Source organism: Peromyscus maniculatus, chromosome 3 (assembly GCF_049852395.1).
Source record: "Peromyscus maniculatus bairdii isolate BWxNUB_F1_BW_parent chromosome 3, HU_Pman_BW_mat_3.1, whole genome shotgun sequence".
In the NCBI taxonomy this organism is placed as follows: Eukaryota; Metazoa; Chordata; class Mammalia; order Rodentia; family Cricetidae; genus Peromyscus; species Peromyscus maniculatus.
The window spans coordinates 77597609-77622000 of NC_134854.1; the positions used below are offsets into that span (position 1 = coordinate 77597609).

Consider the following 24392-nt stretch of genomic DNA (forward strand, 5'->3'; position numbering starts at 1 on the left):
AATTTGTCAATCCTTTAAGAATTTTAATTTCAGTTTATTTTCTTAACATTAGTCACTTGGCCTTAATAATCTAGGGAAAAGCTGAATTTTCTGTTGCTCTCTATGAGGGCAAAGATTTACATATTTTAAAAACTTGCAGCAACTACTAGGAAACATTCAAACTCGATGGAAGTTTTGTGGGAAAAGCTAAAGCTGAAGTTAGTAAAGGGTCTCAAGAGGTTAGTTAAGGGGCTCAGGAAGTTAGTTCAGGGCCTCAGGAGCTTAGTTAAGGGGTTTTTCTGCCTTTTGTTCCACCAATCTGGCCCATTTATTGTAGTCAGTGGCCTCTCCTTTTATTGATCAAAAAGTACATTTCCTTCACATTTTTTCTGCTTTTTTTTAGCTTTATTTTCAGTAAATGATTTAAATAATGCTCTTCTCTTTTTTCCCCCCTGGATTTCTATACAGCAGCATTTCTTGTGAATTTAAAAACTCGCAATGAATCGATGTTTTCTTTTTATGATTCTTCCTGCTAATGGTGAGATTATAAACACTTGGTTCCCATTAACACCTTAATTGGCAGATTTTTTTAAGGCACTCTGGTGAGTTTATAGGCAGAAGGACTGATGTGCTCAAGCACCCAGCTTCTAAAACTGTGGGTCTCAACTTTGTAGAGAGTTGTATAATTGAATGGGAGGGAGTTGCAACCAAGGTAAAAAGGTTTTAGCCCACAGTCCAGGAATCAAGTCAGAATCAAATGCACTCGCCTATGTTGCATGTCAGAGCTTCATTCCATTGAACACACATGTGCATTTACACTGTGCATGTTGCCATACCACATATTGTCTACATATGCTGCCTGAAACATCTCAGCCTAGATTTAAAACTAATGTCACTAGGAACTGGAGTGTTCTTACTAGGCATGTCAGGTTTTCTGCTCTTTAAGATATAGTGAATGGTTGCTGAGGGCTGGAAAATCATACTCCTTTGGAGACATGGCTGCTAGTAAGTTGCCCAAGCCTCAGTGAATGGCCCTACACCCATGCACATGTGGGAAGCACTATTTGGACTCAGCTTATCAATAACAACAAAACATGAAGGACATGAAGTTGGGAGAGAAATGTGGGAGCACTAAGGGGAACTGGAGGGAGAAGATGGTGGTTATGATCAAAATACACTGTATAAATTTATGAGACTTTCAAAGAGTAAATAAAAACATAAAAAATACATAGCAGCTTGATTCTTTTCCTACTCCCTGTATGTATCAAATTAGTATTATCTTTGGATTGAATTGTATTAGAATATATTTTACTTTTATATTTTATTTTATTTTATTGTATGGGTATAGGTGTTTGCTTTCATATATGTCTGTGTACCTCATAAGTGCCTCATGTGTACCTGGTGCCTGGAGAGGTCAGAAGAGGGTGTCATATCCTCTGAGACTGGAGTTACAGATGGTTGTATGCCTCCAGGTGGGTGCTGAGAAATGAACCCAGCTCCTTTGGAAGAGCAGTCAGTGCTCTTAACTGCTGAGCCATCTCTCTAGCCTCAGATTTTCAAAATTCCTATTTGAGTTTCTAACTTGAGTTTCATAAAATCCAGTCAATGAATTTTGGCTTGGTAGAACAGAATTTTCAGCAGTGTCTAAAATGGCCCTGAAACACTTCTGCCATCTTATACTATGATGTATTTACACAAAGTGGCATTCTCTGCCTTGACCATTATAAAAATCAAAATAAGTTGAGTACATAGTGGGGTCTCTGTGAGTTTCAGGCTGTCCAGATCTATATAGCTGGTTCTATGTAGGCCAACCAGAGTTATATGGTGAAGACCCTATCTCAAAAAAAAGGTAATTAACTAAAAAACATTGACAATGCTTTGTCCTTCAGTGTCATATATTCAGCCAAGATTTCATTTATATAAAAGGAAACCAGCATATATTGCTTATTAGTATGCAAATTTACTTCTCACCTTTTATGCAGGGTTATATGTATACTAAAAGACTTGTTTTAAAATAAACCTCTTAATGATTTATTATCAGTAAATGCTAAAGTTACACATAAAAAGAGATCATAAATCGAAGTGTAAGAAGCCTTGCTCTAGCATAAGGTAGCCATTTCACCTGATGGCATCCTGCCGTTCACTTGTTTAAGAGAATCATTATTGGGCCAAGAAGGAGGAGCCCCCTTTAGACCCTTTCCCATGGTTACAGTGGAAAAGAAAACAAAATACAGCAGCTATTCAAATGCCCACAGATACTCACCACAATTGGCCACATACTGGGCCATAGCGCTCAACCTTGCCAAGTGGTATCAAAAAAATGTTCTGTGTCCTTAACAGAAATCACTCTATCAATAACTAAAAGGATATAGAGATCCCCAAATATGAGAAAATTAAATATTATACTTAATAGTAACATAAACAAGATCAAAAAAGGAAGTCCCTAATTAAATTGGGAAATACTTTGAAGTTAAAATGAAAACACATCAGTGGCTGGTCAGGTGTGATGGTTTGAAATGAGAATGGTCCTCATAGGCTCATATATTTGCATGCTTAGTCATCAGTTGGTGAACCAGTTAGGAAGGATTAGGAGGTGTGGCCTTGTTGGAGGAGACTTGAGTTTTCGAAAACCCATGCCAGGTCCAATGTGTGTGTGTGTGTGTGTGTGTGTGTGTGTGTGTGTGTGTGTGTGTGTGTGTGTGTGTGTGTCTCTCTCTCTCTCTCTCTCTCTCTCTCTCTCTCTCTCTCTCTCTCTCTCTCTCTTTCTCTCCTGCCTGCCTTTAGATCAGATGTAAGCTCTTAGCCCCATGCCTACCAGCCTCCATGCTCCCTGCCATGATGATAATGGACTAATCCTCTGAAACTAAGTAAGCTGCCAATTAAATGCTTTTTTTTAAATGAGTTCCTTTGGTCATAGTGTCTCTCCTCAGAGTAACAGAACAGTGACTAAGACACCAGGGGAGACTTGACCTTAAAGAGTAGCCCAAGAAAATCTGGGAAAGGACAGTGTTTGTCCCTTGACTATTGTACTATTAGAGACCTGTGCATTTGTTGAAACTTGGACTTGTTTCCTGAAGGATACATTTTACTTGGTATAAATTTTAAAGTATTTCAGGTGCTTGTTTAATGAGGCATCCCTTTCCTCAGAGTGGTCCAGATAAGCTGCTTATCATACACTGTATAGCATACTCGTCTTCATGCATTACTCAGACATGGCTCATGTGTTTCTTCTTTAGTTTGATTCTTTAAAGAAGTAAGAACATTTGTGTTTAGAAATTTTGATTTTAAAGTAGTAGTTCTATTAGAATATTGAAAAAGAAAATTTAGTGCCTGCCGTGGGTGTCTTTCTGTATGCTGTGAACATGTGTTGCTCTGATTGGTTGATAAATAAGCCATTTGGCCTATGGCAAGGCAGCTTAAAGGCAGGCAGGAAATCCAAACAGATAGACAGGAAAGGAAAGGAGAGGCAAGGCAGATGCTGGGAGCTGCCGCCAGGAGAAGCAAGATGTAAAGTACAGACCAGTAAGCCACAAGCCACGCGGCAAAGAAAATATTTATAGAAATGGGTTAATTTAAGATATAAGAGCTAGCTAGCAAGAAGCCTGCCATGGCCATAGTTTAAAAATAATATGTCTATGTGTTTATTTGGGACCAAGCATCTGCAGGATGCGGGTGGGAAAGATTCCACAGGACTGGAGAAAACTTCTGGCTACAAGTGCCAAATTAGCACAAGCAATATAAGTTTGCATCTAAATGTAAGTACATATTTTGAAGAAAAGTGTGTGTGTGTGTGTGTGTGTGTGTGTGTGTGTTTCAATAATAATTGAGTTGAAAAGCTTTTTGGTTAAAGATAAAGGCTGCTTATTTTAGCCAGGTATGATGGCATGTGTAGTTCCAGCTACTCTGGAAGGCAAGGCAGAAGGATTCATTGAACTCAGGATTTTGAGGCTAGCCTGATCTGTACAGCAAACCCCTGTCTCTCAGAAAGTATGAACTGCAAGTGATTGCCTGATGATTAAGTGTAGAAAGCATCTGCTGTGTGAGGAAGGGACAACAGACTGTAGTTTGGGAGTGGTGGTATTTAGGACTTTAGTTTTTTGTTTTATTTTGTTTTGTTTTGAGACAGGGTCTTGCTGTGTAGCCCTAGCTGTCCTGGAACTCATGATGTAGATCAGGATGGCCTTGAACTGACAGAGACCTGCTGCCCAAATTCTGGGATTAAAGGCCCACACCACTATGCCCAGCAACTTTAACAAAATTTTAGTGGTATCTTGTCTCTTTCAGAGTTTTACACTTCTGTTGAACTGCTTTTCTGAGTAGCTTATTTGATGTTACAGTAAATGGTTCTTGAATTTTATTTTCAAACTGTTCATTGCTTCTCTACAGAAGTGTGGTTGGTGTTTCTACATTGAATCTTGTTGAACTGACTAGATTTGCCTTTTCCTATCTCATATGGATACCTTTTATTTCATTTTCTCACTCACTGTCCCACCTAAAACCTCCAGTGCAATGTTCAGTGGAAATGGCAAGAGCAGGAACCCTGTCTTGCCCTGATATTAGGGAACAAAGCTCTCCATCTCTCACTGTTGGGCGTATTAATTGTGGGAAAGCCCTTTCTAGTCTTAGTTTTGGTTTTGTTTGTTTCTTTTTTATCATGAAAGGGACTTTAGATTTTTGTCAAGTGCTTTTTGTATGTTTGGTGAGTTGATTCTTTAGAACTCTTGTTTGAAGAAAATTCCTATTCAGCCAAGCTTGCAAAACACAACAAAAAATAATAAAGATGTGCACTACCACAGAGGTGCCAGATCTCTGTGAGTTCGAGGCCAGCCCAGTCTACAGAACAAGTTCCAAGACAGCTAGGTCTAAACAGAGAAACCCTGTCTCGAGAAAACAACAACAACAACCAGGACATTGATTACCTCACTTACCTGGAAATCCAAGGGTGTCTTCCCTTCAAGCATGACATGCTCTGATTGAACAGCATCCACATTTCCCTCTTCTCCCTCTGCCCCTCAAATCTTTTACCTCCCTTTCCCCTTATGTGACAGTCATGCTTAGGTACCTTGTAATGACAAAATGGCTTCCAAGTATCTTTAAAGTCCAGGAAAAAGGGACAGTCTCCAGTAATTTCTGTCTTTCTCTGATCCTAGAGGAAGTTCCCAGAATGCTCATTGGGCCAATTGTTCATTCTAGAACTCACTGAGGTTGGAGTATGTGAAACTCCGGTTACACCTGTATTGCATACACATACCTATCCTGAAACTGGGCAGCTTCACCCAAATTATGTGAAGTGTGGAGAAAGGGGTTTGCAGCAATGGAAATATGCAGGGTGAATGCTGAATTTCCAGAAAGTAAATGTCAAGTATACTTTCTGCGGTGACGTAATCCAGAATTATACAAAGCACAAATTTGCATTTGTATATTGTTTTCCCCCCTGAATGCCATCTCCGGTGATAACAGAGGGTGAGAGCTAAAACTCTAGAGTTTCTTGGTTCATCCTTCCATGTATGTAGTTTGAAAACATGTTCCCTCCTTAATAGAGGATAGCAAAAAGAGGTTTGGGTTAGGTAGGAAGATAGTCAGTTGGCAGGATAAGGAGCAGGGAATCGTATAGACCCATAGTTTCCACCAGTCTTTTATTACCTTGAGTCTTTATTATCTCTCATTTCCAGGCTATCTGCAGAATATCTTGAAACATGAAGTAAATCCATAGTCACCTCACTGTCCATGCATCTTTTCTTGTACAGTTCGTTTTTGCTGGATGGTAGCCCAGTTTGTCAGCATTGGGCACTAAAGAGAACAGTGTGTCCAGCACTAATCGGACTTTCCATCACAGCATTTAATGTCATCTAACAGGAATGGGGTTTCTTAATGTGTCTTTTGAGATTTCAGGAACCTTAAGCTTCTAAAACAGCTCTTCTTTGTCACAGTTTCTATAGTTCCAGTTAAAGAATAAAATGGTGACATATTGAAATTCCCTTGAATAATTACACCTCCCCCCAGGTAAACACAATTTACGGTAAGGAGTTGCTTCAGTCATTAGTGCAGTGAGGGGGTCCCTGCAGGTGTTATTCAGGGAAGTGAACCACTCAAAGAGATAAAAATGAAAACCCGGTGCAGATTGACTTTGTCAACCTGGATCAGACTTTGGAGAGTCTAATGCCAGGCTATCATGGTCAGCATATTTAAAACATAGTTCAATTTGGAGAAATGTTTCCAGGCAACAATCAGTCCAATCAGTGCAGTTCCAGGTGCACAATGAAGTTTAAGGTGTGACTACACAGAAACTCTTTCACAAAGTACATGTGACCATGAGGGTGGATTCTATAGCTAAAAGGCCTAGAACCTAGTGTGGTCTCTGAACCTAGTGTGGTCACTAGAACCTAGTGTGGTCAGCAGGCCATAAAGTATGTGTGACATCTCCCCTAAGGATAGGTAATGGTCTAGGGAGGGAAGAGTCTGGATTAATCATTCTGGGGAATTAGGGTGACATCTGTTCCTTCAGATAGCAAAAAGGTCACTAGGTCGTTAACAACGTCCATTCTCAGCTTTCTGGATGGAATGTAGGTATTTGATTTGTATCTCCTCCCTTGAGGAGACACCCCTGCGTGATTAACATTCCTAGCTCTCTTAGTGCTTCTCTATGAGCACAAGGACCTCTGTGCCTTCACCAGTGCAGGCCACCACCAAGTCTCAAAGCTCACTGCAGCTGGGCTGTGCAGAGAGGGGAGGACTTTCAGCATTTTAGGATCCCTGTAAGAGAAAGCTAGCTTAGTACATTCTTTTTTAATTTCAAGATGTTATTTTATTATTGTTATCACAGAATCTGGAATCACATTGTGATTAGTGTTTTATCTTTGTTTAATTGGCAGGCTTTTAAAAATTCTTTGCTACATTGAAAATGCTCTTGAAATTGATGTGGTGGTTTATTTTAGTGTCAGTTTGAGCCACAGGGGGCTGACGTAGTTTGGATATGGAATGCTCGCTCCTCAAAGGCCCATGTGCTTAATTAAGTCTTGGTCCTCAGCTTCATACTGTTGGCAGGTGGTAGAAACTTTATGAGGAGCCTAGGAAAAGGAAGTGGGGTTACTGAGGGGTATATTCTGGAAAAGTTGGATGCTGGTCCCTCTCCTGCTTCCTAGCTACCATAAGGCGAGCATCCTTGTATCAACAAGCTCTTGGCCACTATCATCATGTACCACTTCACCACAGTCCAGAAGCAGTGGAGTCCCGGTGACCATGACCTGAAACATCTGGTAAAATACTAAGCCAAAACCTTTCCTCCTTGCAAGTTGATTTATCTTAGGATGTTTGTCATAGTAATGGAAAATTGAGGGGCTCAGATCCTCAGATGTTTGGGGGAACACTCTGGATGGGTCTAGGGTATTTTTAAATAATATTAGCCCTTGAAATGGTAGATCAATTAAATAGAATGCTCCTCCAATCATGTTTATAGGGCCTCAACTAGCTGCTTAAAGTCTAGAATAAAACAAAAAGGCTGAGTAAAAAGGGACTCCACCTGCCCAGCTAGAATGAATGGGGTGGGATATTGACCTTCTTTGAAACCAGCTCCGTGGGCCCCAACTTTGCTGACTGCAGATCTTGAGATAAGCTGATTCTTTATAATAATTCACTTGGTATGTCAATATGTGATCCTGTTGCCTCTTTTTCTTAGAGACTGCTAAAGCAAAAGTCCTAAACTTGATGAAATAATTATCAGGTATGTCTCAAATGCTTTCTACACGAAAATTGTGGTATGTTTCAGGGGCAGGAAGTGTCCACACAAGTCAGAGTGGCAAGAGTTGAGCTCTGAGTGAAAAGACTGTTCCATATCAGGATGGCTTTCTACCAACAGGGAGCCAAAGCTTAGGAGTTTTTGTGCGCACAGGGGCAATATAGGAAGGCATGATTTTCTCCTTAGTACTCTTGTGTGTAGTATGTGCCTTGGGATAGGTTTCCTTATCTATAAATTGAACAGATTGGCCTAGGTGATTTCAAAGACTTCTTCCCTTTTCAGATTCTGAGAAACTTTGTTTCAGTGAGGGCAAAACGGCCTAAACAGTGGCGTCGATAATCAGATTCTTTTGCAGATGTGTAGTGCTTTGGTGATGCCAGGAGAGCCGCGGTATACTCCGATGAAGGATGGCTTTACTGGGTTGTGTGGGTAGTGGCAAGTTTCTATAGAACTTGAAGTTGAGATTACAAAGTATTCTCTTCCAACATAAATATATTATGAATTCATCTCAACAAGTTTGCTAGGATTGTGGGTGTGGCCATGATAAGACCATAGGGTGCCTTACAGTCTATAAAGGGTCTTCCTCTCTAGGCAGAAACTTTCGTACAGAAAGGCTAACAAGAGAAATAGCTGCAATTTTTGAAAGAATATTTATCTTTGGTGAAAAAAAATCATATGTCAGGATATTTCAGTTCAGGAATTATTGAAGAGTAGATCATTGAGAATTAATGTTCATCTAGTTTTATTTAAGGAAGTGAGAGAAGTGTTTCCTGGCAGGATTGTGTCTTGTGTGGTTCTTAGAAAAGCAGGCCCTGGTGAGGGGAGGGACATCCTACCTGCCCTCCCAACTCCTTCCCTTAGATTTAGTGCAGACCACTTAGCCTGGGGGAAACGAGGAACAGAGGAGTGGCTCCGGAAGTACAGCATCTCACCAAACATAAATAAGTATCATTTGGACAGCGGTTGGTGTTGTACCCATACTACAAAAAAGTTTTTATTTTTTTATACATGTGAATGTTTAGCCTGCATGTATGTTGCTGTGCATTGGTGCTCACGGAGACCAGAAGAGGGCATTGGATCCTCTGGAACCATGTGAGTGCTGGAAACCAAACTGTGGTCCTCTGCAAGAACAGATATCTGTGTCTGTTCAGTCCTTGGAGCTCTGCTCAAAGTCCCCACAAACTTCTCTGTGGATGCCTTAGCCATAGTCAAGTCACATGAGAGGAAGGTAGAGTGTGTGTGTGTGTGTGTGTGTGTGTGTGTGTGTGTGTGTGTGTGTGTGTGTGTGTGTGTGTTTCAAAATAGTCAGGGCATTTTATGAGGAAGATGAAGCTTGATTCATCACAAATCAGTTTGGCTTGTTTGGAATTACAGGGCATGTGAGAAGACAAGTTAAGATGCCTGCCTCTGCTGTATATAGCTTGTCTTGAGGGTTTGAGGTTTCTGTGCTTTGGTTGGCCAATACTAAATGGTCAGAGAAATCTGTGCTAAGAGCTCTGTAGACAGGTTCACTAGTCTGGACACCACATCCCCTTTGCTGAGATGTCACCATAATCTTTGTTGTACAGTTTCTAAGCTCCTGTTAATTCTTAGACAAAGGGGATGGATGTGTGAGAACAATGATGTTCAGGACAGTAATTGTTTGTCTTAAAAAAAAATTAAGAATCACAGATTACTAGAACTGTGTTAAAGGTGGAGGCAGGGAATGAAAATAAAAATCTTGTGTAAGTCTTATTACATATCACCGTCACTTTTTGTTTTTGCGACAGAGTTTCTTTGTGTAACAGTCCTGGCTGTCCCGGAACTCACTCTGTAGACCAGGCTGGCCTTGAACTCACAGAGAACTGCCTGCCTCTGCCTCCTGAGTGTTGGGATTAAAAGCGTGCCACCACTGCCCGGCTTCACCATCACTTCTTTACTCCTGATCCTTCCCAACTTCTGTATCTCATGTGACTAAAGTCTGACTAATAGCCTGAGGACTATTTGTTTCTCATTTTACAAGAATAGGTTAAAACGGACAAGTCTTGTTTAACCAGCATCCTTCTTAGAAGCAATGGAAAAGGCTTCACATCTGGGACTTGGTCCCATTGGACTTAGGTCCCATTTCTATGCCTGGGTTGACACCTTACACACCAGCAGTAATTGTGCCAGCTTTTCCCGTTATTTTAGGTTGGCAGCCTCGATGGTTCCTTCTTTGTGGGGGAATACTGTCCTATTACGATTCTCCTGAAGATGCCTGGAAGGGTTGTAAAGGGAGCATCCAGATGGCAGTTTGTGAGATTCAAGGTGAGTGACAAGCAGCTTACAACTTGTATTTTTCTTTATACCTCCCTAGAAGAATGACAAAGCCCTGGCCCTGCATGCCTTTCTCTGCTGTTCCTGTAGTACACACTGGGATGTGAGGTACAGTGTCCTTGCAGTAGAGCCTCGGGAAGAAATCTAAAACTGCAGCCAGCCTTTTCAGGATGGGTTAAGTCAGAATAATGAGAGCAGCAGTTTCACACTCAGACAGTACCCGTTCCTTTCCTGCTCACCTGGGGCTGGAGATTGTAAGGTGTCGGTGATTTTACTGTAACATGAAATGCTTTTGTGTTTAAATCAGGATAGACATACATACCCATCTGCCCAACCCTCCTCCCAATCAAAATAAGCAAATACCTACAGGGCCAACACATAGTCTTTACTTCTTAGCTTTAGACTCTTGGACAGTGAGATGTGTGGCTGAGAAGAAAACTCTTCGATGGGAATTTGGGGAAAGTGAAGGAGAACATGTTTTGCTAGTTTCTTCTCTGGAAGGGGTTCTAAGACCCATACTTTGGCCTGACTGCTGAAGGAAAGTAGAAAGGGGGAAATAGGTTCTTGATTCCCAGAAACTACAAGGAGGTAAAGATTGTACCCTTGCTCATTAAAGGTATATTGTTCTGTTTTCTGTTGCCATGATAAAATACTCAAGTATGGGTAAAGAAAATCATTTCAGTTAGCTAATACTATTAGAATATGAAAGTCTAAAATAGAAGAGTGCTAACTCTGGCTAGAGCACACTGGGTAGGTCATACCATGGCAGATGACATCATGATGATAGACTGTAGGGAAGGTAGGTATCACATAGGAAGCCAGAGAAACCAGGGAGGAGGCTTTGTTCCTGTATAATGACCCCCCTCAAGTACTAATCGGAACCCCGTGAGAACTGTGTAATTACCTCCCAAGTGCTAGGATTAAAGGTGTATGCTACTACACCCTGCAAGGTTTCCCTTCCTGATCAACAAAGCTGTCTAGAACTTAATGTCACTAAAAGAGTTGGTAAGGACTGACCCGTCTCTGAAGAAGCTTCAGGAGGCTGGAAAGGTGGCTCAGTGGTTAAAAGCACTTGCTGCCCAATAATAGGGACTGGAATTTAGATCCCAGCACCCATGTAATAAGCCAGGCATCCAGCACACTGCTGTAACCCCAGATCTGAGTAGGACAGACACAGGAGGGTCTCTGGGGCTTGCTGGCTGCTGCCTTAGCTATGAGAACACATGTGCAGGGAGAGGCTCTGCCCCAAAGGAATAGTTGGAGTGATAGAGGAGAAGAGCTGACCTCTTCTGGCCTTGGCATACACACAGGCATATGCACCCCCCACACATGGGCACACATAAGTGCACAGATAAGTGCATAATAAATCTTAACAAAACAGAAAGTTGGGGTGAAACTGCCCAGGCAGTTCTTACCTAGTCTGATCCCCTCCTTCATTGCTCCTAGTTCATTCTGTGGATAACACTCGCATGGACCTGATCATCCCTGGGGAACAGTATTTCTACCTAAAAGCCAGAAGTGTGGCAGAGAGACAGCGGTGGCTGGTGGCCCTAGGGTCTGCTAAGGCCTGCCTGACAGATAGTAGGACCCAGAAGGAAAAAGGCAAGTACTGATGGTTCCCTTGTCTGAGAACCTTGGGAATTGCCCAGAGGCATCTCTGGGTTCCCTCACCCAGCATTTGATATTGTTGGAATGCTATGTGTCTAAGCAGAACTTACACCAGGGTCCCAACCTAATTCTAATTCTGCTTTCTTAGTGTGGTAGAAAAAAATGAAGACTTTGGAGCCAGACACACCTGGCTTGAATGATGTATCAGTACTTCACAATTGTGTGATTCTGCCACAGGTCACTTAATTTTTCTGAGCTTCATTCACCTCATCTTTGCAAAGGTGATGGTTTCTGCCATGGACCGATGACTCTGAGGTCTGGTGATGACATGAAATGGGTATCACAAAATTTGGTGTAGAGTGGGCGATCCAGAGAAGCCTAGAGTCAGGGTGTTCTCTGCAGTATACACCTGCTTTCCATTGTCTCCTCTATGGTGGGTGGATACTTAATTACCATGTTGCTGCTGCTTAATGCTCATTGATATCACTTGGTCTGGGCACCATGGCAGACCTTCCTTGCACTGGCTAAGAGTGTCAAGGCTTACTTCCTAGCCCCTGGTTGCTACTGTCACAGATCCACAAGCCTGCGTGTACACTTGAAGAGATTGGCTGTGCTGAGGGAGCCTTCCATGTGACAGATGGAGAAGTTCCTAACTCTTCAGGTAGACACAATAAAATGGCCTCTTCCTTAGTTGTTTTGGTGCTAAATCAGGAACAAATTCTTGAAGCTGCTGGCTGGACTCAAAGCAGGTGATAATGTGTAACACTTTTATGAAAAAACAGAAGTGGCAGCAGTTGTTTCTGATCCCTTAGCACCAAGGTGGTTGCAGAGCCTTACTGGTAACAGCTAGGTGCCGTTAACCCTGGTGGGTGCATGGAGAACCAGTCCTCAGACAGAACCCTGTTTCCAGTGGGCAGATCACTACGACCCCATATTACAGAGAGGTGAACTCAGACCAGAACTCTGGGCTCTGACTCTGTTCCCAGTTCTCAGGAGAGAGGCTCCCCATACTCTTCTCTTTCTGAACCTGTGATTGATTGTTCAGTACATTACCTCAAGAAATAGCTGGGATATGCCCTCTTTCTATTTTTGTTCGTCCCATATCTTTACCTATCACATCTAAAACAAGTACGATAAACCTCATTTGAGGCATGAGTTACTTTCTCCACTTCTGTGCAGCTTACTAACTAGGGAATGGCTATTCCTTCTGGTAACTACTTTACCTTTTCTTGTTGTTGTTAACTTAGAATTTGCAGAAAACACTGAAAACTTGAAAACCAAAATGTCGGAACTAAGGCTATACTGTGACCTCCTTGTTCAGCAAGTAGATAAAACAAAAGAAGTGGCCACATCTGGTGTTGCTGACTCCGAGGTAAAGTGTTATTTTAGTGACGATGTTCCTGACATGCTACAGAAAAGTAATGTCAGATCGCCTATGGGCATTTATTCTCTACTAATTCCTGACTATCTTGGAATTGACTGTTCTTTAGAAGAAAGTGGCAGAATTCCACACAGAAATGCATCCATTACAGTGCTTAGAAGCACACACTTGCTCACCCTCCAAGGAATGTAGGATTAATCCATAAAAATCCCATAATATGGGGGATTTTTAGCTTTAGTATTAATAAAAAAGAAAAAAAAGACCTTACTGAAGTATGTTTCTTCCCAGTTTGCACTGCTTTTTAAATAGCTAGTCTTCCCTGTCTAACTGAACTCTGCTTATGTGTGCCTACTGAGATGTCTGCATGATGTCTGTCAGTGCTGTCTGTCGTTCTTGGTGAGATTGACAGGACTGTACTCTGTCACAGTAAATGTGCTCTGAAACAGCCCCGTGCTTTCAGAGGTGGACACGTGGCTTTGTTCCGCCATCACCAGCAAGGTTCACTGTTTGTTTGTTTGTTTGTTTGTTTGTTTGTTTGTTTGTTTGTTTAGAGGCAGGATCTCACTGTTCAGCCCAGGCTAGTTTTGAGCCTTCCTAGTGAAGCTTCCTGAGTTCTGGGATTGCAGGCATGTGCCACCATGCCCAGCTGAGGATTGTTAATGAGGTTGCCCTTGACTGTCTTAAAACATCAGAAAAAGATCCATTAGGCTGTGTGAAATTATTCACTGAGGAAGAGAGGGTCTCTCCAGTGCCCTCACAGCAGCTATGAGCTACTCTGAGGAACCCAAAGCTTATGCCTAAGAGTGTCAATTCATTTTCTTAGGTGTTAGAACACCATGGCACTAATACTGTTTGGAAGTCTTTGTGATAAAACTTTCATTTACTTTCTTTGGCTTCTTATGCTCATTCATCAGCTACCTTGTTGTGTTTAGATACTGTGTTTGTGGGGATGAGGGAACAGAAAAACCAAAAGCCATTTCATTCCTGTTCTTGCAGGATTTATATTCTAGAGCATGGACTACCAATCTACAGGTTCTATATCTGGGGACATTTTGAATGTCAGGATTGAGGAAATGCCATTGGTATATAGTGTTTAGAAGCCAGGGGTACAGTTAAACATCTTCCGATGAGCAGGAGAATTTTGCCTCACCCCTGCAAGCAGCAGACAGAAAGACTGTCTTAGTCATTATACTATTGCTGTGAAGAGACACCATGATCAAAGCAATGCTTATAAGAGAAAGCATTTAGTTGGGGCTTGCTTACAGCTTCAGAGGTTTAGTACATTATCATCATAGCAGGGAGCATGGGGGAATGTAGATGGACATGGTGCTGTAGAAGTAGCTGAGAGTTCTGCTTCTGGATCTACAGGTAGCAGGAAGGAAGAGACACTGGGCCTGGATTGGGCTTTTTAAACTTCAAAGCCCACTTCCCAGTGACATGTTTCCTCCAACAAGGCCATACCTATTCCAACAAGGCCACACCTTCTAATCCTTCTCAAGTAGTGCCACTCTCTGATTACTAAGCGTTCAAATATATGAGCCTATAGGCCCATTCCTATTCAAACCACCACACAGACATACACATACATACTAACTAACCCAAAGTCTCAGTGGTGCCAGCGTAGAAGCCTGATCTAGAGAGAAGGAAAACTGTGAACATAGCAGTCTGTAATTGAAGAAAGTGCTCACAGTGAAAGCCCTGAGAATTCGATAACAAACACGGATTGCAACCAACAGCACCGCCTGAGACCTTTATTAAAAATACATATCATCTCCCCAATCTCTAGTCAAGAGTGTGGCTCCAGAAGTTTCATGAACACCTTACTCATATCCATATCCAGATGCAAAACACCCAGACAAGTAAACTACTTTAGAAGAAAAAAGTACTTATTAGGTGTTTAAATAAATTCCAGTTACCATAAACCCCCACCAAATCACCCACACTGGGAGCAAACAGTACATAGCACCTGCATCTATGCCCCGTACCTAGCGCTGTACTAGCTTACAGTCAGAGCCAAAAGAAGTTGCCATTAGCTGGAGCAGTGAGGCTGTGTATGATAACAGATAACTTGGGCCAGTTCATTACTGTTGTTTATCATCATGTGCATATTTATCCAGCAACATCTTGATCGTGTACATTAGTATTGTTTTGTGAATATAAACCTCACAAGAGATAATGCAATTGAGTTTTTCATTTTGTAGCAAGACAAATGACTCTATTTCTGATTGTTATGTAGGAGGGAATCGATGTGGGAATGCTGCTGAAATCAACCTGCAACACATTCCTGAAGACCCTGGAGGAATGCATGCAGATTGCAAATGCAGCCTTCACCTCGGAGCTGCTCTACCATACGCCCCCAGGATCCCCTCAGCTAGCGGTGCTTAAGTCCAGCAAGGTAAAACCACCCAGCTCAGTTTCTCTCCAGAAACATTATGGAATGTTAAAAGTTAAAGGACACATCCTTTCAGGGTTAATACTGCTTTTAGAGCAGTTTGCCTTATTTACACTTTCATATCTGCCCTTGGTCCCCTATGTCTAGTTGGTTATTTTTAGCAGTTTGACTCTTCATACACTTCTCTACTGTAGCCTCTTTTCTATGACCCCAAAGAGTCTTGTCTAGAATACCGTTATCCTTACTAGTCATAGTCAGCCTGGCCCTTCCATTAGTCAACAGTAATAAAGTGTAATTTGGGTTTTATCTAAACCTTGCAATCATTCCTTCATGACCTATAAGCTCAGACCAAAACTTTTGTAGCCCCTTCCTGTATCCCCCACTTTTCCCCTTGACAGTGCCTAGCCTGAATGTACTGTTCCTTATGCCATTTTCCAGTGCTGAGAATGCTCTCTCAGCTTCTCTCCCAGATTAGCCCCTACTCGTCTTCCATTAAGTCTTCCATCAGTCCCTATATTGGACTAAGAAGACCTCCTCTCTTTCACTCCCCTATTCCCTAACTTCTGTTGAAGTTGACTTAAGGGCAGGAATGTTTGTAATGCTTACCTTCATGACTCTAGTGTTGGGTATAATGCTTCACCATAATTTGCTATCTATTAATGCTGAATAAGGCTAACAAATTACAAAAAAAGTTAATCACTAGGAATTTGGCTATGATAATGAGGTCTTTCAAAACCCCATCTTCCTTTCCTAAGATATTTGGATGCACTTTGTTTGGAGGGGCCCTAGAATTCTTTCTTTGAGGAGGGCAATATATATTATGGCTGTATTGACCACTTTCCTATGTGATGATGTTCTAAATAACACTGCTGCAATTTAACACATGAACTTTCATTTCTTTGCTTTTTTTTTTTAAAGATGAAACATCCTGTCATACCAATTCATAATTCATTGGAAAGGTATAGTAAACTCTTGTTTGTTTTTCTTCCTTCTAGAAGTTAGAAATCTATATACACTGTGATCCTATTTTTAAAGAAGCAGTGGTATAGTGATGGTGATTTGAGATGGTACCAGAAGCAAACTACCTGACTTCCCTCTGTGTGAAGCTAAACTACAAGTGGGGGTGGCAGAATTGGGCAGATGTGGCTGTTTCCCTAGGAAATCGAGTCTTGCCGTCACATCCGCTGACTTAGTCTGTGTAGAGTTGCTGAAAGTTAGAAGGGGTCTTGTAGAAGAGCTGAATGTTGGCTGCAATGTGCTTTTCCCCAGGAAAACTAGTGCTCCTCCTCTGTTTTATTTAGAAATGAGAATCTTAAATAGCTCTATAAGTTGATGGGTAACTTGCTAGTAAAATCTAGACTAGTGTCATTACTCTAAATGATTCTTTGATTTAAAAAAATGTATACACGGAGTGCAAGTTGATTTGCTCAGTGGTACAGTGCTCACTTAGCATGTGTGTGGCCTTGAGTCCTATCTGCAGCACCACCAAGAAAGGAAAAGCTCCCATTACACAGTTGTCAGGGTCTTTACTCATCAAGAGTAAAGTTGTGTAGGCACTCCCATGAATTCACATAGTACAAATAATCCTTTTAAATTGTTAATAGTTCATCCCTTTATATGCTGTCGATATATGGTGTGTTCGTGTGCATGTGCATGTGTGTGTGTGTGTTTTGATTTGTTATTGCAAAGATAGTCCTCAATGTGGTTGTCGCTAATTTTTTCCTTTTCAGATATTTTTACTAGAAACATTTTTGTCGCTTTCTATTTCTTTTGAGACCTTAGCACTATGTATGTCCACAGTTTGAACTGTGAGTTTGTGTATGCATTTGAAATATTTTTTTTCTAGATTTGCTAGAATCATTATGTGGCTTGGATGCTGTCCTGTTACTGCTTTAATTTGACTGAGTATATTGCATCCCTTTAACAGAATCAGTTGGTTCACTTAAGTGTTAAACAGCTTTTTCTGCTCCCCTGATGGGTACTCAGTCCCTCAGATGCACTGTGATCCTCCTGCTGACAGGAGAAGTTTATGCTGGCCACAGCTGGAGCTTCAGACAGTTAACTGCTAAGCAAACATGTTTAAGTAGCCAGTGTGATAAGGAAAACCTCCCAGGGAGAAGTTGAGGAATGTCAACTAAGTGTTAACTGTGGCACCTGGAGAAAGCTTATTGCACACTAAAAAGCTGCCCTGAGCATTTCCTGATGCTAGTGGAAGCAAGGGGATTGAGTCACATGGTACAGGAAAGCCAGTAAGGCTCCTCTATCTATCTATCTATCTATCTATCTATCTATCTATCTATCTATCTATCTATCTATCTATCTATTTAAAAAGAGGGTCTTAATCTATAGGGTAGGATGATGGCAGTCTTTTTACCTCCACCTCCTAAGTGAAGGAATTACAGTGTACTTGCCTTGGTGTCTGTGGAGACTGAGAGGTTTGGCTTAGTTTAAGAAATCTGTTTTTAATCAGTGTTTGGTGATTGTGGATCTTCCCATCCTTTAGAGTAATATCTGGGCAACCTATGGCAAATCACAGCAATTTCTTTTAAACCATTTGTTTTAGGCAGATGGAATTGAACAACTGTGAAAATGGATCTTTAAATATGGAAGTAAATGGTGATGAAGAAATTCTAATGAAAACCAAGAGTTCCTTGTATTTGAAATCCACAGAGGTAGATTGCAGCATGTCAAGTGAAGAAAACACAGATGATAATGTGACAGGTAATGTCAAAAGAAAGCTTGGCAGGCTGTATTGAACAATAGATTTAGGGTCTGCCTAACACACAGGAGGGCACCGATTCAGATTAGCCTCCAAACAGTGTGCTGCTGATGTAAGGGAGCTTGCTACTGCAGGTGACATAACTGTACAGCATTCTGTTACTCCATCCAACACTGTCTAGAGGAAATACCCAGTTCTTGCCGCTGATGCTCATGGCTGTGTTTTGGTGGGTGTAAATGGTTCACTGACTTTCCCACAATATCTCAGTCTTTTGAACCCAGACTGTAATGTCAGAATTGATATGTAACATTAGAGCAGCTAAGTTTTTCAATCTCCTGGTTTCTAGTAGAGCCTGAGGATGTCACAGTTTACCAACTACCAAACTTCTGTGAGTTAATCAAGCCAAATTCCAGGTAATACATGTGTAGTTGGGAATAATGTCCTTTCAAATTTACTAATGGCACTGGCACTAATCACAAAGCTCTGTCTTCATGTCAGCCAGATTAACTATACTAGAACTTGTAGTTGTGTGTTAAGTGCTTACTAAATGATTTTAAGTCTGAGTACTTAACTCAAATTAAGTTAATTTCTTCTCTGGCTGTCTTAAAAGATTCTCTTATTTTTCTAGCCCAGTCAAGTTTTTTTTTCTTTTTTTTTTAATTGTATTAATCCTAGAAGCTGTTAGATAATGATCTAAGAAAAGTAACATACAACCCTTAAAAGTCTGATCTCTTGAGTAAAGATTTTCTGTAGGAATCTATGGTTACAGACCAGTCAGATTTAAAGGGAAACCTTTGAACAGGGTTCTTTATGACATGATAACAGTTTTCATGTGTTATGTTTATACTGTGTAAAGTCATCCAAACACTCATTAGCAAATAATCTGAGTACTCTAAGGGAGTAGTTTGCTTTCTACAACCCTGTGGTTTTGATTATCCAATCAATGAATAACATTGTTCTAATGCCCTTTTCTATTTGAAAACACCTATGTGGTCTAGATAAACATTGAGCTCAGAGCAGGCATCAGGCATCAACTGTAACTCATGTTTAAATGAAGCTTGTCCACACACATACTCTCTCCATGGAGATGTATCTCAGACTTCTTGTATTTTTGCACCCCAGACAGTATTACTGCCTGGAGCCTTCTTAAATTACAAAATTAGTAACAAAAGGCACATGCATGCAAAACCATGGCAGTAAATAAAGGCTTTTGTGGTTTGAGATTTTAAGCAGGACAGACACCTAAGTTTGTACCACCCTGTGCTTTCAGGATTACTTGAAAAGCACCACAAGTCTTGATTTGGGAGTCACAAGTAAATGTTAGCAAGTGGGCAAATCCACAGACAAAGAATATACTGTCTATATTTGTAGGAGAAAGATCTTAGAAACCACTAAATGCCTCTCAAATTGCTATAACTGATACCAGGAGGTCCTTAAAATCACATTTCAGGGGCCAGCCAGCAAGATTCCTCAGTGGGTAAAGGCACTTGCCCCTCAGCCTGATGATCCAGGTTGGATTCCCTAGCATGCATATGGTAGAAGGAGAGAACCCACTCCTCCAAGTTGTCCTCTGACCACACACATACACAAAATATATAAACAATAGATCATGTTTTTGAAGAGTACTGAACAATAATGAAGTAATGGTTATGCACTGATGACTGAAAACAAGATATACATCTGTTCTTCAGGTGCACATACGTGCGTGCATATGTGCATGCATGTGTGTACATACATTTCCTGTTCTATGTTTTAGAAATTTTACTAATTGATTATGTGTTAATTTTTATACTAAATATATAAGAACTTAGTGATAGGCATTGTTTACTTTGTAGTCCAAGGTGAGATACTGAAGGAAGATGGAGAGAAAAACCTGGGGAATCATGACAGTGAGCTGACACAGCCTGGATCAGACTCAGTTTGCTCACCAGAATCCGTCTGGGAAGACAGCGAAGAAGTTATCCCAACTTTCTTTAGTGCCATGAGTGCCAGGTATTCCAGGCCCTTTAAACTCCCTGGCAATCAGACTCCAGTTTCCCTTTTGAGAAATCAGTTGTGGTGGCATATTTGGATTATGAGAGTGGATTATCTCCAAATAATTATGTTAATGGATTGTTTCATAATAGAAAAATAATGTCTGGGGCTACTCATGAAATCAGGCAAAGTGGTTTTCCCTAAAAAAGTGTTTTTGTGACATCTCTGAACTGCAGAGTTCTGATGTGGTTTTAATCTTCCGTTCTCCATGTCACCAAATTGTTCAGCTTTAGTGACATTGAACTTCTGGAAGACAGTGGCATTCCCACAGAAGCATTCTTGGCATCTTGTTATGCAGTGGTTCCAGTACTAGGTAAGACAGCTACAGTTGCATTATATTCATTAGTTTCTAGACTGTTTTTCCCATCATAGGTATTTCAAATGATATGTACAGTAAGTTGATCTTCTTAGCTTGCTCTTGACATCACATTCCACATAGTGAAAACTGTGTGACTTAAACACTCTTATATTTTCCCATCCCATTCTAATTGATTAAGTTATTGATCTTAGAGTGGTATAATGAAAACAGGGAATTCTGCTTTCTAGAGAATATACATACAAGCAAAGTGGAAGTAGTTCAGGAACAGACCTTCAAACCTATCGCCGCTATGGGGAAATATCTTACCAATCAAAAGAATTTTTTCAAAAAAAATTTGTGTGTGTACATGTATACATTTATGGTGTGTGTATCTGCACATGTGTGCTAAAATACATGTGTGCATAGGTATACAGTCATGTGGAGGCTGGAGGACAATCTTGAGTGGTCTTCCTTATGCCACTCATGGTTTTTGTTTTTTGTTTTTTTTTTTAAGATTTATGTATTTATTATGTATACAGAAGAGGGCGCCAGATCTCATTACAGATGGTTATGAGCCACCATGTGGTTGCTGGGAATTGAACTCAGGACCTCTGGAAAAGCAGTCAGTGCTCTTAACCTCTGAGCCATCTCTCCAGCCCTCATGTTATTTTTTGAGACAGAATTTCTTCCTGGTCTGTAGCTACACATGTAGGCTAGGTTGCCTGGCCAAAGAGCCCCAAGGAGCTTCCTGTATCTGCCTCCCCAGGGACCCTACCAGTATTGAGACAGTCAGCATGTGCCTCCATGCCCAGCCTTGGGGAGTGAAGGCAAGGGCTGGACAGCCATCTGCTCAGCCCGTCATCCATGTTGGAATTCCTTTTTATATGTGTCATGATGTGAGGATTGAGGGTCATTTTTTCTTAATCATAATCAAGCTATTTAGGAATCATTTGCCAAGAAAACAGCCACCAATATCCTCTCATGTTGCTCTGGCCATCTGCTCCAGAACCTGTAGGCCTATAAAATGGGTCTCTTTTCTGTTCCCATGATTTGTTTATATTTCCTTAGTGTCTTAATTATGTAAAGCCCAAAATCAGAAATTGTAAGTCTTCCACTTTTGTTTCTTTTCATGATTGTTGAGGCAATTCTAGGTCCTTTACAGGTGTGTATAGTTTTAGTTTTAAATTACATATTAAAGGATTTGATTAAAACTGCATTGAATTTGTAAGCCAGTCTGAGGAAAATGAATGTCTTACATGACATTATGTCTTCTAGTCCATGAGTATGATATATATATATACATATATATATTCACACACACACACGTTTTCTCTACACATAGATATATAAAACATATAAATGGATACACACACACTTTGGTTGTGTTTATTTTCTCTAAACAATGCTTTGTATAACTTTGTGTTTCATTAGGAATAAACTTTGGAGTTTTATGGGTTTGATACTATTTACATATGTAGCATTAATACATGTAGATACATTGTTGTATGCTAGTAGTTGTTTTTATAGCCATGAAATCAGATAATTTTATAAAATGCTTTTTCTGCAGCTATTGAAATTTATGTTTTTCTGGTAACTACCTATAATGAAGTATATTTTTACATATTTACATTCACTACTGTTTTGCTGTGTTTCTACCTCTTACTTTGTGTTCTGTTTTGCCTTTTTTTCTTCTTATTCTGGCTCTAGCCAGTGAAACTATTGCTCTTCAGTATGGTATTTTATTTCATATTTGGGGTTGTTTTTAGCTATGCTGTTTTGAACCTTTTTTTTTTAAGATCAGCTAGATAATTTTTGGAATTCATTATTTTTTCTTTGCTGCTTTTATATTATACTTTAAAAGTAAAGATTATGTTTAGCAAACATAAATAATTAAAATTAGAAAGTTAGATCTAGGAAAATTAAAATTAGTATAGTCAAACCACATGTAACTTTAAGTTTATAGAAGATACATTAAAATAGCAAAATAAAAATTAATATATCTTTTGAAACAAAACATATCTGAAACATGACTTGTCATCATTACAGAGAGCCGTTTATGAGGTGTTTTTTGTTCCTTGGTGCTATCTTTAAAATCTGATGGTGTATTTAGACTTTCAGTTTAGACTGTGCAACATTGAAAGTGCTCAGCCAACCTAAAGGACTTCAAATGGGTGCTCTAAATTTATGAGGCATGTTCCTCAGATGTGCCACATAGGACCTCGTTCCTGTGACTCATCTCAAAGCTGCATGAGAGAAAAGCTGGGCAACAAGTCCAGTTCCAAAGCCTATGTTTAGAAAATGACTTAGAAGTCAGAATAATCTTGGGGGAAAGATCTTCTAACTGTGTTATTACTGTACAAATATTTTCTATTGCAATAATATATATAAATGTTTCCTACATTAAAAAAAAACTTGCTCAAAAATGTGTCTGATCCTTTCTTTCAGACAAACTCGGTCCTACAGTGTTTGCTCCTGTGAAAATGGATCTTGTTGGAAATATCAAGGTGAATATACTGGCTTGTCTCTGTGGAGACTTGTCTGTAAAGGAGTGGCTTTCATTCCTTCTGTGTTTGACAAGAGTAAATCAAAAAGGGGAAAAAATCATTCACACTGGGAACTCTCAGTAGAGGAGTGGCTGGGGTAGCCCTGATATGTGATAGAGACAAGCCTTGGGTAGGCTGGATCAGTGGGAGGCACTCAGGTCAGCAATGATTGTATGCATTTTGGGGTTAAACAATAACAAGGGACATTTCTCAAAAAACTTGTCACTGCCAATAGCTATTATTTGTCTGGGACTCAAAAGACCAACTTCCTGGTGCATCTGTGGAGCCATCAACAATAGGAAGTCTGAGCCTCCTTCTCAGAAAAGTGAGGATTGTTTATATTACATCCAACATTATGGTTAAAAATCGCTTTTTAAACCAGGCATGGTGGTGCATGCAAATCCTAGCACTTGAGTAGCAGAGGTATGAGGATCTCTGAGAGTTCAAGGCTAGCTTGGATTTAGAGTGATTTCCAATATAGCCAGGGCTATGTAGAGAGACCCTGTCTCAAAAATAAAGTACAGTCTGCACTGCTAGGTATGATATGTTGAGGAAGTTCTGTGGAAGTTTCCCAGCATGTTTGGAGAGGTGGAAAGGTACATGGAGCCACTCATGCAAGTGATTGTTCAGGTACCTCAGGAGCATTGTTTAAAACCTTTGGCTCTTGGTGCTAGTTAAAGCCTCATAGAACTCTTGGAATTTTTAAAATCTTTACCCTAAAAACATAAGGAAGATAGTAAAGTCTAGCTTTGGTTTCTTAGAAATCTTCTTGCTTATAGATTTGAATACTGATACTACTGGTAATGTTACCATTTTCATGGTAGGCAATAGTTCTGGTTTTTGTTTTTGTCTTCCAGAAGGTAAATCAGAAGTACATAACCAACAAGGAAGAGTTTACTACCCTCCAGAAGATAGTGCTGCACGAGGTGGAGGCTGATGTAGCTCAGGTTAGGAACTCTGCGACCGAAGCCCTCTTGTGGCTGAAGAGGTGAGGCCGTCAAGTGGAGCAAGGGCATGCTCCAGTTCAGCTCAGTTGAAATGGTACCAGCTCACTGTTGCCTTTGAGTGAGAGCTAACCAAAGGTTAGACCTTCCAGAAAGTCTGCTGAAGAGAACATCAGCTCGATAGTGACAAATATTGTTAATATTGGAAGTATGTGTAAGATCAGGATTATAGACAGGCGAGCCAATGAGTTTCTCTTTGAGTGGCTTTCCATTTCAATGGCAAAGCCTGAGAAAACACTGAACTCACAAACAAAGTTTCTGGAGCCCTAAATCTGGTGTGGGGTTCTAGAATTTTCGTTTCTAATGAATTCTAGCTGATGCTAAAGCCACAGCCATAGCACTGTAATTTGAAAACACTGCTTTAAGAATGCTGAGGGAATGAGGTGGGTGTCCAGAGCTTTCTA

General features: G+C 40.5%; 1 protein-coding gene across 2 annotated transcripts in view; it reads left to right on the forward strand.

The window, feature by feature from the left end:
• Positions 1-24392, forward strand: part of Plekha8 (pleckstrin homology domain containing A8) — a 53814-nt gene that overhangs the window by 9773 nt on the left and 19649 nt on the right. The window contains exons 2-11 of one of the 2 annotated variants that reach the window (XR_013049865.1): positions 9884-10000; positions 11456-11611; positions 12865-12989; positions 15235-15393; positions 16309-16349; positions 17954-18111; positions 19945-20101; positions 20371-20456; positions 22887-22945; positions 23842-23931. Coding sequence is in view for 1 of the 2 variants with exons in the window: in XM_076566836.1 (XP_076422951.1) it covers positions 9884-10000; positions 11456-11611; positions 12865-12989; positions 15235-15393; positions 16309-16349; positions 17954-18111; positions 19945-20101; positions 20371-20456; positions 22887-22945; positions 23842-23972 (1189 nt within the window). In the remaining variant the exon portion in view is untranslated. Of the gene's footprint in view, positions 1-9883; positions 10001-11455; positions 11612-12864; positions 12990-15234; positions 15394-16308; positions 16350-17953; positions 18112-19944; positions 20102-20370; positions 20457-22886; positions 22946-23841; positions 23973-24392 lie in introns of both variants that reach the window. The other variant, XM_076566836.1, reaches the window with a different exon arrangement.